The 14,901-nt window shown below is 37.8% G+C and overlaps 1 protein-coding gene across 23 annotated transcripts in view; it reads left to right on the top strand.

The window, feature by feature from the left end:
* Positions 1-14,901, top strand: part of CCDC18 (coiled-coil domain containing 18) — a 216,461-nt gene that overhangs the window by 140,545 nt on the left and 61,015 nt on the right. For 21 of the 23 annotated variants that reach the window (XM_055585111.1, XM_055585115.1, XM_055585110.1 and 18 more), the window contains 2 exons: positions 7,028-7,495; positions 10,857-11,000. The exons of 1 other annotated variant lie outside the window; for it this stretch is intronic. In XM_055585111.1, coding sequence (XP_055441086.1) covers positions 7,028-7,495; positions 10,857-10,871 — 483 coding nt within the window. In that variant the 3' untranslated portion in view covers positions 10,872-11,000. Of the gene's footprint in view, positions 1-7,027; positions 7,496-10,856; positions 11,001-14,901 lie in introns of those variants that run through there. One more of the 23 variants, XM_055585109.1, reaches the window with a different exon arrangement.

Here is a 14,901-nt window from a genome sequence, read left to right as displayed (position 1 = left end):
CAGTTTTCATAGTCAGTAGCCAGACAAAAAATAAAAAATAATCACAGTTGCAAGCCATAATGGAAACATAATGAACCTCACAATATGAAATAATTGCATACAGTTTTGGGCACAGAGTAATATGGTAAGTGGAAGTGCATATGTGCGCATGTTCTCATCCGCCCATCCAGTCTATGTCTTTTGATTGGTGCATTTAATCCATTTATAGTTAAGGTAATTATCACTATGTATGATCCTATGATCCTGTTGGGCTTCCCTGGTGGCTCTGATGGTAAAGGATCTATCTGTAATGTGGGAGACCCAGGTTTGATCCCTGGATTGGGAAGATCCCCTGGAGGAGAGCATAGCAACCCACTTGAGTATTCTTGTCTGGAGAATCCCCATGGACAAAGGAGCCTGGCGGGCTACAGTCCATGGGGTCACAAAGAATCTGAACAACTAAGCACAGCACAGCACATGATCCTATTACCATTTTCTTTTTTTCAATTAATTTTTTTATTAAAGGATAGTTGCTTTAAAGAATTTTGTTGTTTTCTGTCAAACCTCAACATGAATCTGCTATAGGTATAAATATATCCCCTCCCTTTGAACCTCCTTCTTGTCTCCCTCCCATCCCACTTCTCTAGGTTGATACAGAGTCCCTGTTTGAGTTTCCTGAGCCATACAACAAATTCCCGTTGGCTACCTATTTTACGTATGGCCTATTACCATTTTCTTAACTGTTTTGGGTTTATTTTTTGTAGATCTTTTCTTTTGTGTTTCCTGCCTAGAGAAGTTCCTTTAGTATTTGTTGTAAAGTTGTTTTGGTGATGCTGAATTCTCTTAATTTTGCTTGTCTGGAAAACTTTGGATTTCTCCATCAAATCTGAATGAGAGTCTTGCTGGATAGATTATTCTCGGTTGTAGGTTCTTCCCTTTCATCACTTTTAATGTATCATGCCATTCCCTTCTGGCTTGGAGAGTTTCTGTTGAGAAATCAGCTGATAACCTGATGGGAGTTCCCTTGAGTATTATTTGTCATTTTTCCCCTATTGCTTTTAATATTTTATCTTTGTCTTTAATTTTATCAGTTTAATTATTGTGTGTGTCAGTGTGTTTCTCCTTGAGTTTATTTTGCCTGGGACTCTGCATTTCCTGGACTTTGTTGACGATTTCCTTTCCCATATTGAGGAAGTTTTCAGCTGTTAAAGCCAGATATTTTCTTGGGTCCCTTCTCTGTCTTTTTCTGGGACCGCTATAATGCAAATGTTGGTGCATTAACTTAGACTGTCTTCATTTTTTTTTTTTTCCGTTCTTTTTTTTATATTCTGTTTTGTGGCAATGATTTCCACCATTCTGTCTTCCAGGTCACTTACCTGTTCTTCTGCCTCTGTTATTGATTCCTTCTAGTGCATTGTTCGGAGAAGGCAATGGCACCCCACTCCAGTACTCTTGCCTGGAAAATCCCATGGACGGAGGAGCCTGATGGGCTGCAGTCCATGGGGTCGCTACAAGTCAGACATGACTGACCAACTTCCCTTTCACTTTTCACTTTCATGCATTGGAGGAGGAAATGGCAACCCACTCCAGAATTCTTGCCTGGAGAATCCCAGGGACAGGGGAGCCTGGTGGGCTGCCGTCTGTGGGGTCGCACAGAGTCGGGCACGACTGAAGCAACTTAGCAGTAGCAGCAGCAGTGCATTGTTCATCTCTGTTTGTTTGTCCTTAGTTCTTCTAGACCTTTGGTAAACATTTCTTACATCTTCTTCTTTGTTTACCTGAGATCCTGGATCATCATCACTATCATTAGAAAATGCAAGATTATATTTAAAAAATGTTTTTACTGGTTTTGAGTACATATGTGATTTTTCAGATAGACTCTTGGTAGTTATTCACCCCTATTGATCATGGCAGTTTATTATTGAATTTGGAATTAATATCAGTATTGATGCATAGAAATAATTTAATATTAGTTCAAATTGCCGATATGTGTGATTAACATTGTCAGCTAAGACCTTGAAAAAGACCAACCCCACTGATAGTTGTGAAGCAATAAATGATTTTATAGTAAAATGGAAATTATTTAAAAGCAAAGAAACTCAATTATTACTATAGAAATTCTTGTAATTATTATTCTGAGCACTTAAATTCCTTTTATAAAATGCTTGATATTGACTTACCTGGTGGTCCAGTTGCTAAGACTGCACTCCCAGCGCTTAGGGCCTTGGTTCTATCTCTGGTCAGTAAACTAGATCCCACATACCACAAGTGAGTTCTCATGCTGCAACTAAAGATCCGATGTGCGGCCACTAAGACCCAGTGCAGCCAAATACATGATTTTTTTTTTTTTAATGCTTGATATTCATAGTACTACAGGAAAGTTGAATAAACAGAATCCAAAATTATGTTTCAGGTGAACCCTCTATACTTTTATTGAAATAGTAATATACTTAGTCTTCTGGGGATTTATAACATTTATACAAAATTATAAAACCTCATTGCAAAAAATTGAATCTAAAAATTTTAAAGATTCTGCATAGTATATCTCTGTCACTTAGTAGTAATCTCTGCTACTTGTTAGATATTACCAATGAGATAAATACAGTGGTATTGCACTTATCAATTATTCAGAAGTGTGTAAAACCAGCTACTTAGAAAGTTGTCAAAATATTCTCAGAATAGCAGCAATTCTTAAATGAACTAAAGATATATAGATCTTAGAACATGTACCATGATTAGCCAGGATAGCAGGCAGAAGGTAGAATTTCTTTGTTTTCTGACAGTAGCTCTCCAAGTCAATTTTAGCTGGCTCTAAGGTCGGGAATGGGTGAATTTAACTCAGATGACCATTATATCTACTACTGTGGGCAGGAATTCCTCAGAAGAAATGGAGTAGCTGTCATGGTCAACAAAAGAGTCCGAAATGCAGTACTTGGATGCAATCTCAAAAACGACAGAATGATCTCTGTTCGTTTCCAAGACAAACCACTCAGTATCACAGTAATCCAAGTCTATGCCCCAACCAGTAATGCTGAAGAAGCTGAAGTTAAACAGTTCTATGAAGACCTACAAGACCTTTTAGAACTAACACCCAAAAAAGATGTCCTTTTCATTATAGGGCACTGGAATGCAAAAGTAGGAAGTCAAGAAACACCTGGAGTAACAGGCAGATTTGGCCTTGGAATATGGAATGAAGCAGGGCAAAGACTAATCAAGTTTTGCCAAGAAAATGCACTGGTCATAGCAAACACCCTCTTCCAACAACACAAGAGAAGACTCTACACATGGACATCACCAGATGGTCAACACCGAAATCAGATTGATTATATTCTTTGCAGCCAAAGATGGAGAAGCTCTATACAGTCAACAAAAACAAGACCAGGAACTGACTGTGGCTCAGATCATGAACTCCTTATTGCCAAATTCAGACTTAAATTGAAGAAAGTAGGGAAAACCACTAGACCATAAAAGTATGACCTAAATCAAATCCCTTATGATTATACAGTGGAAGTGAGAAAGACATTTAAGGGCCTAGATTTGATAGATAGAGTGCCTGATGAACTATGGAATGAGGTTCGTGACATTGTACAGGAGACAGGGATCAAGACCATCCCCATGGAAAAGAAATGAAGAAAAACAAAATGGCTGTCTGGGGAGGCCTTACAAATAGCTGTGAAAAGAAGAGAAGCGAAAAGCAAAGGAGCAAAGGAAAGATATAAGCATCTGAATGCAGAGTTCCAAAGAATAGCAAGAAGAGATAAGAAAGCCTTCTTCAGCGATCAATGCAAAGAAATAGAGGAAAACAACAGAATGGGAAAGACTAGAGATCTCTTCAAGAAAATTAGAGATACTAAGGGAACATTTCTTGCAAAGATGGGTTCGATAAAGGACAGAAATGGTATGGACCTAACAGAAGCAAAAGATATTAAGAAGAGGTGGCAAGAATACACAGAAGAACTGTACAAAAAAGATCTTCACGACCAAGATAATCACGATGGTGTGATCACTGACCTAGAGCCAGACATCCTGGAATGTGAAATCAAGTGGGCCTTAGAAAGCATCACTATGAACAAAGCTAGTGGAGGTGATGGATTCCAGTGGAGCTCTTTCAAATCCTGAAAGATGATGCTGTGCAAGTGCTGCACTCAATATGCCAGCAAATTTGGAAAACTCAGCAGTGGCCACAGGGCCGGAAAAGGTCAGTTTTCATTCCAATCCCAAAGAAAGGCAATGCCAAAGAATGCTCAAACTACCACACAATTGCACTCATCTCACACACTAGTAAAGTAATGCTCAAAATTCTCCAAGCCAGGCTTCAGCAATATGTGAACCGTGAACTTCCTGATGTTCAAGCTGGATTTAGAAAAGGCAGAGGAACCAAAGATCAAATTGGCAACATCTGCTGGATCATGGAAAAAGCAAGAGAGTTCCAGAAAAACATCTGTTTCTGCTTTATTGACTATGCCAAAGCCTTTGACTGTATGGATCACAATAAACTGTGGAAAATTCTGAAAGAGATGGGAATACCAGACCACCTGACCTGCCTCTTGAGAAATTTGTATTCAGGTCAGGAAGCAACAGTTAGAACTGGACATAGAACAACAGGCTGGTTCCAAATAGGAAAAGGAGTACGTCAAGGCTGTATATTGTCACCCTGCTTATTTAACTTCTATGCAGAGTACATCATGAGAAACACTGGACTGGAAGAAACACAAGCTGGAATCAAGATTGCCAGGAGAAATCTCAATAACCTCAGATATGCAGATGACACCACCCTTATGGCAGAAAGTGAAGAGGAACTCAAAAGCCTCTTGATGAAAGTGAAAGTGGAGAGTGAAAAAGGGAGCTTAAAGCTCAACATTCAGAAAACTAAGATCATGGCATCCGGTCCCATCACTTCATAGGAAATAGATGGGGAAACAGTGTCAGACTTTATTTTGGGGGGCTCCAAAATCACTGCAGATGGTGACTGCAGCCATGAAATTAAAAGATGCTTACTCCTTGGAAGGAAAGTTATGACCAACCTAGACAGCATATTCAAAAGCAGAGACGTTACTTTGCCGACAAAGGTCCGTCTAGTCAAGGCTATGGTTTTTCCAGTGGTCATGTATGGATGTGAGAGTTGGACTGTGAAGAAGGCTGAGCGCCGAAGAATTGATGCTTTTGAACTATGGTGTTGGAGAAGACGCTTGAGAATCCCTTGGACTGAAAGGAGATCCAACCAGTCCATTCTGAAGGAGATCAGCCCTGGGATTTCTTTGGAAGGAATGATGCTAAAGCTGAAACTCCAGTACTTTGGCCACCTCATGCGAAGAGTTGACTCATTGGAAAAGATCCTGATGCTGGGAAAGATTGAGGGCAGGAGGAGAAGGGGAGGACAGAGGATGAGATGGCTGGATGGCATCACTGACTTGATGCACGTGAGTCTGAGTGAACTCCGGGAGTTGGTGATGGACAGGGAGGCCTGGCGTGCTGTGATTCATGGGGTCTCAAAGAGTCGGACACGACTGAGCGACTGAACTGAACTGAACTAAGGTCTAGTTTGGAGAGAGAAAGAAGAAAAACTAAGAGAAGAGCAGAAGCTGGCATAAATGTAACAATTAGAAGTAACTATAAATAGTGGAAAGCTATTCACTAAAAGCAGCAGTAAATGACAGAGAACAGAAACATAAGTGAGGGAGAAGAGAAGAAAGAACACTGAGGAAACTGATCTTTTCAGTTTAATAGCCTAAAAAGTACTCTAGTATTTGAGTGTGTCTGGAGTAAGGGCAAAGGTAAATCCATTTTCTGAAGGCCATAAAACATCAGTGTATTATGGCCTACTACAGTAAGGATCACAACAGTGAGCTGCTTTGAGTTTTAAGAAAAAGGTGAATTATGTTTAATATATTTGGTTTACTACATTTCTTCATAAAAGTTAGGTGTTGAACTCTAAGTTAAATGGAATCCTACTTATCTGAGATACCACATTTCTTAGTGTGACTGGATAACACACAGAAAACTTTTTAAAAAAGTTTAAAAGAAACTTAAACTGCACATGACCTTATATATGTGAACTTTATAGTTATTTCATTAAATAATTGTGGTTATAACAATGTGAATACAAAATTTGCTTGAAAAAATGGGCACTTCTGCCACTTATAAATCAAATTTGCCTAGAATAAAGTGGTATAAAGACAGCAGAAGTGAAATATGCATTTTGTAATGCACACTGTGGTTATGACAGTTTTAGCTATAAGCACAGTATTTTTAGAAAGAATGGAAACTACCAGTTTAAAAGTGACTGGTTTAGAAGTATGCATCTTATGGATACCTGTAAGAAAAGGAGAATGTATTTGAACACGGGACTATTATATGTATTATATAACTTTTGAAATTAAAATGTCCTCCCTTTATTTTTTTGACTTGATCGCTTTTCAGTATATAGAGTCTCAATTCTTGGGATCCCAGAGTTGGGTCACAGGACAAAAGTGAAGGACATGGAAAAACAGAAATGAAAAGTTTATTTAATAAGGATTGATTTATTAAACATTATTAATTATTTAAAGGCTTTAAAAATTTTCTAGTAAAGATTTCTTGTGATGATGACATACACAGCAGAGTAGCTAATATGCATTTATTTCCTATTACAAATTCTGAAGGATGTTATTTTTGGTGTGTATATATGTTAGATTGACAAATGATTGTGTACCTTTTTATACTTTTGCAAAAAAAATTTTTATGTAAGTTTTCAGTCTTTAATAGAAATTTATACTGTCATCAATACTAAGAAAAATTCCATAAGGAACATACAGTTTTCATGGAATTCCTTATATAGTTTAAACATAATGCTAATGACTAGATAATTGTCCCAAAATGAAGGGTTTTAACGTAGTTTTAACTATATAGTTTTAACATAGTTAACAACCCTCATGAGTTGTTATAAAAAGAATTTCTGTACTGTACTAGAACCAAGTTTAACCTAGATGACTTCTAAGTCTATGATTTTCTAAGTCATTTATTTAACAGATATGTAATCAGCACCTACTATGTACCAATTTTTCTATAGGAATCAGAATTAACCAGATTACAAGCCAAAATTTCTGGACATGAAAGGGCAGAAGACATCAAATTTCTACCAGCCCCATTTACATCTCCAGTAGAAATCACGCCTGATATTCAAGATTCAAAATTAGCTAAGCATTCTCACACAGCTTTTTTCAAGTGTAGGAAACTACGTCGCTCTATTAGCGCCAGTGATCTTAGTTTCAGAACTCATAGTGATGAAGATCTTTCTGAAGAATTACTACAGGACTTAAAAAAAATGCAATTGGAACAACCTTCAACATTAGAAGAAAGCCAGAGAGATCTAACTTATACCCAGTCAGACTCATTTAAACCTCTCACATATGACCTCAATGATGATAATTCTGAGAATAATGACTTCAGTACTCTGAGTGGAATGCTAAGATACATAAACAAAGAAGTGCGACTATTAAAAAAATCTTCTATGCAAACAAGTGCTGGTTCAACTCAGGTATGTATTTCATACGTTAGCAGTTACAATAATTTGTCTCCAATGAGGATCATTTTCTTTTTTTAAGGAAAAAATGCATACATTTAAATAAAATACTCATGTCATTAGGTGATGTGCACAATTATTGAAAGTATGAAAAAACAAACTCCTTGTAAGTTCAGAATGCTTTTACCTAGACAAGTAGAGTTGAAAATTTAGCTTTGAAAATTAATTTTTGTTAAAATAGGCTAATATTTGATTAAGTAGAATCTCTATACTTGATTAAAGACTAACTCTGCCTCATATTAGGAAAGTATTTTGAACTCCAGAGTACTGGAGAATGTTTTTTGGAGTGCTAAAATTAGTTGTGTTCCTAGACTTCCTGGAAACCATTCTAGTAAAGATTATTCAGGTAGCCTTTTGTTTTGGTCATAGGCTTCCATAGTGACTCAGAATATCACATTCACATGATTTTTCTACTTCCATTATTTTTTGAACATACTGTACTGAAGAAGCAACTTTATCGCTGCTACACATACATTACAGACGACTTGACATTGTTTATAAGCAGTTAATCTATAGTTTGCACACAGATACAAAGATTTCTTTCAGGTAATTTCACCTTTTTTGAAATGTCCATTTTCCTCATTTCAAACATATCAAAGTAGGTTTGGTGGCCTAAAATGTTTAAAAAGTGTTTTTTGAATGGATCCAAGACAGACTCAGTTCAGTTCAGTTCAGTCACTCAGTCGTGTCTGACTCTTTGCAGCCCCATGGACCGCAGCACGCCAGGCCTCCCTGTCCATCACCAACTCCTGGAGTCCACCCAAACCCATGTCCATCGAGTCAGTGATGCCATCCAACTATCTCATCCTCTGTCGTGCCCTTCTCCTCCTGTCCTCAATCTTTCCCAGCATCAGGGTCTTTTCAAATGGGTCTCTTTGAATCAGGTAGCCAAAGTATTGGAGTTTCAGCTTCAACATCAGTCCTTCCAATGAATATTCAGGACTGATTTCCTTTAGGATGGACTGCTTGGATCTCCTTGCAGTCCAAGGGACTCTCCAAGAGTCTTCTCCAACACTACAGTTCAAAAGCATCAATTCTTTGGTGCTCAGCTTTCTTTATAGTCCAACTCTCACATCCATCCATGACCACTGGAAAAACCATGGCCTTGACTAGACGGCCATTTGTTGGCAAAGTAATGTCTCTGCTTTTTAATATGCTGTCTAGGTGGGTCATAACTTTCCTTCCAAAAAGTAAGCATCTTTTAATTTCATGGCTGCAGTCACCATCTACAGTGATTTTGGAGCCCAGAAAAATCAGCCACTGTTTTCACTGTTTCCCCATCTATTTGCCAGGAAGTGATGGGACCAGATGCCATGATCTTAGTTTTCTGAATGTTGAGCTTTAAGCCAACTTTTTCACTCTCCTCTTTCACTTTCATCAAGAAGCTCTTTAGTTCTTCTTTACTTTCTGCCATAAGGGTGGTGTCATCTGCATATCTGAGGTTATTGATATTTCTCTTGGCAATCTTGATTCCAGCTTGTGCTTCCTCCAGCCCAGCGTTTCTCATGATGTACTCTGCATATAAGTTAAATAAGCAGGGTGACAATATACAGCCTTGATGTACTCCTTTTCCTGTTTGGAACCAGTTTGTTTTTCCATGACCAGTTCTAACTGTTGCTTCCTGACCTGCATACAGGTTTCTCAAGAGGCAGGTCAGGTGGTCTGGTATTCCAGTCTCTTTCAGAATTTTCCACAGTTTATTGTGATCCACACAGTCAAAGGCTTTGGCATAGTCAATAAAGCAGAAATAGATGTTTTTCTGGAACTCTCTTGCTTTTTCCATGATCCAGCAGATGTTGGCAATTTGATCTCTGGTTCCTCTGCCTTTTCTAAAACCAGCTTGAACATCTGGAAGTTCACAGTTCACGTATAGCTGATCCTGGCTTAGAGAATTTTAAGCATTATTTTACTGGCGTGTGAGATGAGTGCAATTGTGTGGTAGTTTGAGCATTCTTTGGCATTGCCTTTCTTTGGGATTGGAATGAAAACTGACCTTTTCCAGTCCTGTGGCCACTGCTGAGTTTTCCAAATTTGTTGGCACATTGAGTACAGCACTTTCACAGCATCATCTTTCAGGATTTGAAATAGCTCAACTGGAATTCCATCACCTCCACTAGCTTTGTCGCATTGTTGGAGCTTTTATTCATTTCTCCACATCCTTCCTTACATGATTAAAAAGAGCTTAATTTGGAACTCACTGTTGGCCTATAGAGCTTCGCTGGTGGCTCAGATGGTAAAGAATTTGCCTGCAATGCGGCAGACCTGGGTTCAATCCCTGGGTTGGGAAGATCCCCTAGAGGAGGAAATGGCAATCCCACTCCAGTATTCTTCAGAGGAGCCTGGCAGGTTACAGTCCATGGGGTTAAAAAGAGTCAGACATGACTGAGCGACTAAGCCCAGCGGCCAGCCTAGTGGTTAGGATTCCAGGCTTTTACTGGATTTATCCCCTGGTCAAGGAACTGAGATCCTACATTGTTAGTTTCCTTTCTTGGATTTTCTTAATGGTTAATTATTTTGTCAGTTCCATTCACAATAAAGCCTCTAGCAGAATAGTATTTTGCTTTCAGGTTTTGACAAAAGCTTCAAAAACTCACAAAAAGTTAAACACACATACAATTTTGAACACAGAAGAGTTCACACAAATGTCAAGTTAAAAACTGCTTTAAAGCAGTGGAAGTGTTGTGAGCTAATTAGCTGATTCATAGTTTATTAGGAATTTGAAAGAAGTATTGTTTATCCATTTTGTTTTCAGAAAAAAAAAGCAGTTTTCAAAATATGGTCTGTATACCATGCAGTAAGATGAAAAATAAGAATTGAGAAAATCAGTGATGAGGTAACAATTAAAAGTGTAAGGGAAAAAAGGATTAAGTGGGAGTACAAATATATACTTAGAGACATGATAACATTTTCAAATTCCTAGCCCAGGTTAAGATCAAGATATGACAAGAATATTTGACCTGTAGTTTTAGAATCTCCTGAGATGTTTCCCTCTGTTTTTCTACTTCTCTGTATTGTGCTACTTCTTTGTACAAGCATTTCTGTCCTGTCTTTTTTTTTCCTGCTCTGTTTTTCTCTCTTCTGTTTTTCATTGACTTTATCAATTTAATTTAATCTTTCACTCCCTCCTGACCCCCACCCAACCAGAATTATTTGCTTTTTCCATCCATGCAATCCATTACTGACTTTCTGATTCTTGTTTTTCAACTGACTAAATATTCTCCACTCTTGTTTTAAATTATGCCCCTAATTATTATAGTAGATTTTTAATGTTAAATCATGATTTCAAATAATAATCTATTACTTTGCATTATTCCAGGGAGAAAATTTATAGTTAAAAGAAGATGCTGATGTGATGAAAAGTGGAATTTTTGGTACTGTGTAGTGTTTACTTATTATATGTAGTTCCTACTTCATATAAACTGCTATTTTATTGCTTTTAAATAAATTTTATATTTTAAGATTTTTAAAGAAAGTTCTTTCTTTTAAAGCTTACTTATACTTTTTGTGAAAAGTAATTCAATTTATTCATTATTCTGGTTTGAACTTGCTACTTTCCTTTTATCTTTTACTTAGAAATCATTATTAAAATGCATAAGTACATTGAATAACTTATATTTTCAATCAGACTCCCATATTATTTGCTTATTTTTCTAGTGATACTTTATTTTTAAAAGAAGTAATATGAATTTAGAGCTCATTCTGCCAGAGGTTCATAATTGTACTAATAATGCCTAACTTTTGTTAAATGTTTACCCTTATCAGGCATTGTTTTAGGCTCTTCATATTTGTTGACTCATTTAATCCACATAACAATCTTGTAAAGTAGATATTACAGACATACCTCAGAGATATTGCAGCTTCAGTTCCAGACCATTGCAATAAAGCAGTAAACAAATTAAATCACAGTAAAGAAATATAATTTGCTATGTTTACATAACTATGTATGTTAGTCTATATAGCATTATGTCTAAAAAAATCAATGTACATGCCTTAATTTTAAAATGCTTTTATTACTAAAAAATGCTAACTATTACCTGAGCCTTCAGCAAGTCATAATCTTTTTTCTGCTGAAGGATCTTGCCTCTTTCTTGGTGGTTGCTGAATGTTGGGGGTGGCTGTGGCAATTTCTTGAAATAAGACAACAGTGAAGATTGTCACATTGATTGACTCACTCTTTTTCTTTTTTTTTTTTTTTTTTTTTGATTGACTCGCTCTTTAACAAACAGTTCCCTGTAACATACAGTGTTATTTGATAACATTACCAACAGTAGGACTTGTTTCAAAACTGGACTCAATTCTCTCAAATCCCACTTTATCAGCTAAGTTTATGTAATATTCTAAGTCCTTTGTTGTCATTTCAACAAGCTTTATAGCATCTTCACCAGGAGTAGGTTCTATTCCAAGAAACTACTCTCTTCGCTCATCCATAAGAAGTAACCATTCTTTCATCTTGAGATTGTGGCAGTTCCATCAAAACTTCAGTTCGTTTGGTTGCTCAATTGTGTCCGACTCTTTGTGACCCCATGGACTACAGCACATCAGGCTTCTGCGTCCATCACCAGCTCCTGGAGCTTGCTCAAACTCACGTCCATCGAGTTGGTGATACCATCCAACCATCTCATCTTCTGTCATCCCCCTCTCCTCCTGCCTTCAATCTTTCTGAGCATCAGGGTCTTTTCCAAGGTGTCAGTACTTCACATCAGGTGGCCAAAGTATTGGAGCTTCAGCTTCAGCATTAGTCCTTCCAATAAATATTCAAGACTGATTTCCTTCAGGATTGACTGGTTGGATCTCCTTGCAGTCCAAGGGACTCTCAAGAGTCTTCTCCAACACCACAGTTCAAAAGCATCAATTCTTCGCACTCAGCGTTCTTTATAGTCCAACTTTCACATCCATACATGGAGAAGGCAATGGCACCCCACTCCAGTACTCTTGCCTGGAGAATCCCAGGGACGGAGGAGCCTGGTGGGCTGCTGTCTATGGGATCACAGAGTTGGACACGACTGAAGTGACTTAGCAGCAGCAGCAGCACATCTATACATGACTACTGGAAAAACTGTAGCTTTGACTAGACAGACCTTTGATGGCAAAGTAATGTCTCTGCTTTTTAATATGCTGTCCAGGTTGGTCATCGGAGAAGGCAATGGCACCCCACTCCAGTACTTTGCCTGGAAAATCCCATGGATGGAGGAGCCTGGTAGACTGCAGTCCATGGGGTCGCTAAGAGTTGGACACGACTTCACTTTCACTTTCACTTTCCACTTTCATGCATTGGAGAAGGAAATGGCAACCCACTCCAGTGTTCTTGCCTGGAGAATCCCAGGGACGGGGGAACCTGGTGGCTGCCGTCTATGGGGTCACACAGAGTCGGACATGACTGAAGTGATTTAGCAGCAGCAGGTTGGTCATAGCTTTTCTTCCAAGGAGCAAGCGTCTTTTAATTTCATGGCTTCAGTCACCATCTGCAGTGATTTTGGAGCCCAAGAAAATCAAGTCTGTCATTGTTTCCATTGTTTCCCCATCTATTTGCCATGAAGTGATGGGACTGGATGCCATGATCTTCGTTTTTTGAATGTTGAGTTTTAAGCCAACTTTTTCACTCTCTTCTCACTTTCATCAAGAGGCTCTTTAGTTCTTTGCTTTCTGCCATAAGGATTGTATCATCTGCATATCTGAGGTTATTGATATTTCTCCTGGCAATCTTAATTCCAACTTGTGCTTCATCCAGCCTGGCATTTCGCATGATGTACTCTGCATAAATTAAATAAGCAGGGTGACAATATACAGCCTTGACATACTTCAGGCTCCACTTGTAATTCTAGTTCTCCTGCTGCTTCTCCCACTAAAGTCTTAAACACCTCCAAGTCATCCAGGAGGGTTGGGATTAACTTCTTCCAAATTCCTGTGAATGTTGCTATTTTGATATTTTGACTCAGTAATGATATTTTGAATCAGTAATGTTCTTAATGTCATTTAGCATAGTGAATCCTTTCTGGAAGATTTTCAGTTTGCTTTGCTTAGATTCATCAGAGGAATTACTCAGCTATAGTCTTAGAAAAATTTATTTATCAAGTAATAACTCTTTGAAAGTAGAAATTGCTCCTTGATCTGTGGGCTACAGAATGGATGTTGTGTTAAACAGCCATAAAGACAACATTAATCTGGTTGTACATCTCCATCCAAGCTCGTAGTGGCCAAGTCCTTTGTAAATGAGCAGTAGTAAAGATTTTTTGAAAGAAATTTTTTTTCTGAACAGTAGGTCACAAGAGTTGGATTCAGATATTCAGTAAACCATGTTGTAGACAGATGTATTGCCATCCAGGATTTATTGTTGCATTTACAGAGCACAAGCAGAGTAAATTTAGCATAATTTTTAAGGGCTATGGGATTTTCAGAATGGAAAATGAGCATTGGCTTCAAGTCACCATCTGTGTTAGCTCCTGACAGAAGGTGAGCTAGTCTTTGCAGCTTTGAAGCCAGGTATTGACTTCTCCTATCTATCTATGAAAGACCTGCATTGTTTCTTCTTTCAATCGAAGGCTAGTTGGTCTACGTTGAAAGTCTGTTGTTTAGTGTAGTCACTTTCATTAATTATCTTAACTAGATCTTCTTAACTAAATGACTTGCTGCAGCTTCTGTTACACATCAGCACTTGCTGCTTCACCTTGTAATTTGATGTGGGGAGGTGGCATCTTTCCTTAACCTCATGAACCAGCCTCTGCTGGCTTCAAACTTTTTTTCTGCAGCTTCCTCACTTCTCAACCTCTACAGAATTGAAGAGCATTCGGGCCTTGATTAAGAGTTGGACGTGACTGAGTGACTAAGCACAGCACAGCACAGGGCCTTGATTAGGCTTTGGCTTAAGGGAGTGCTGTGTCTGGTTTGATTTTCTATTCAAATCACTAAAACTTTTTTCATATCAACAATTAGTAACATAAAGTATTGAGGAAAAAATTTAATGTGAGACATGAAACCTGTATATTAAAAAGTTCAAAACATTGCTAAGACAAAGATTTAAAGAAATAGAGAATATATATCACATGCTTGGTGTTCATTGTTGCTAAGATGTCAGTTCTCTCCCAAACTGATTATAATGTATAGATTCAGTGCAGACCCAAATAGAATTCCAGTAGGTTTTTTTTTCTTTTTCTTTAAATAAGTCAACAAGCTGATTCTAACAGTTAATTGGAAATGTTAAGGACTTAGAGTGGACAAATAATCTTGAAAAAGAACAGGGTTGGAAGACTTACACTGTACTACCTAATTTCAAGAATTATTATAAAATTACAGTTCAGTAGATCCAAAAATGAGCTCATAAATGTATCAGTGGAACAGAACAGATTATATATTTATATGATTTA

This window comes from Bubalus kerabau, chromosome 6 (assembly GCF_029407905.1).
Source record: "Bubalus kerabau isolate K-KA32 ecotype Philippines breed swamp buffalo chromosome 6, PCC_UOA_SB_1v2, whole genome shotgun sequence".
NCBI lineage: Eukaryota > Metazoa > Chordata > Mammalia > Artiodactyla > Bovidae > Bubalus > Bubalus kerabau.
This window is presented reverse-complemented; position numbering and strand designations above follow the sequence as displayed.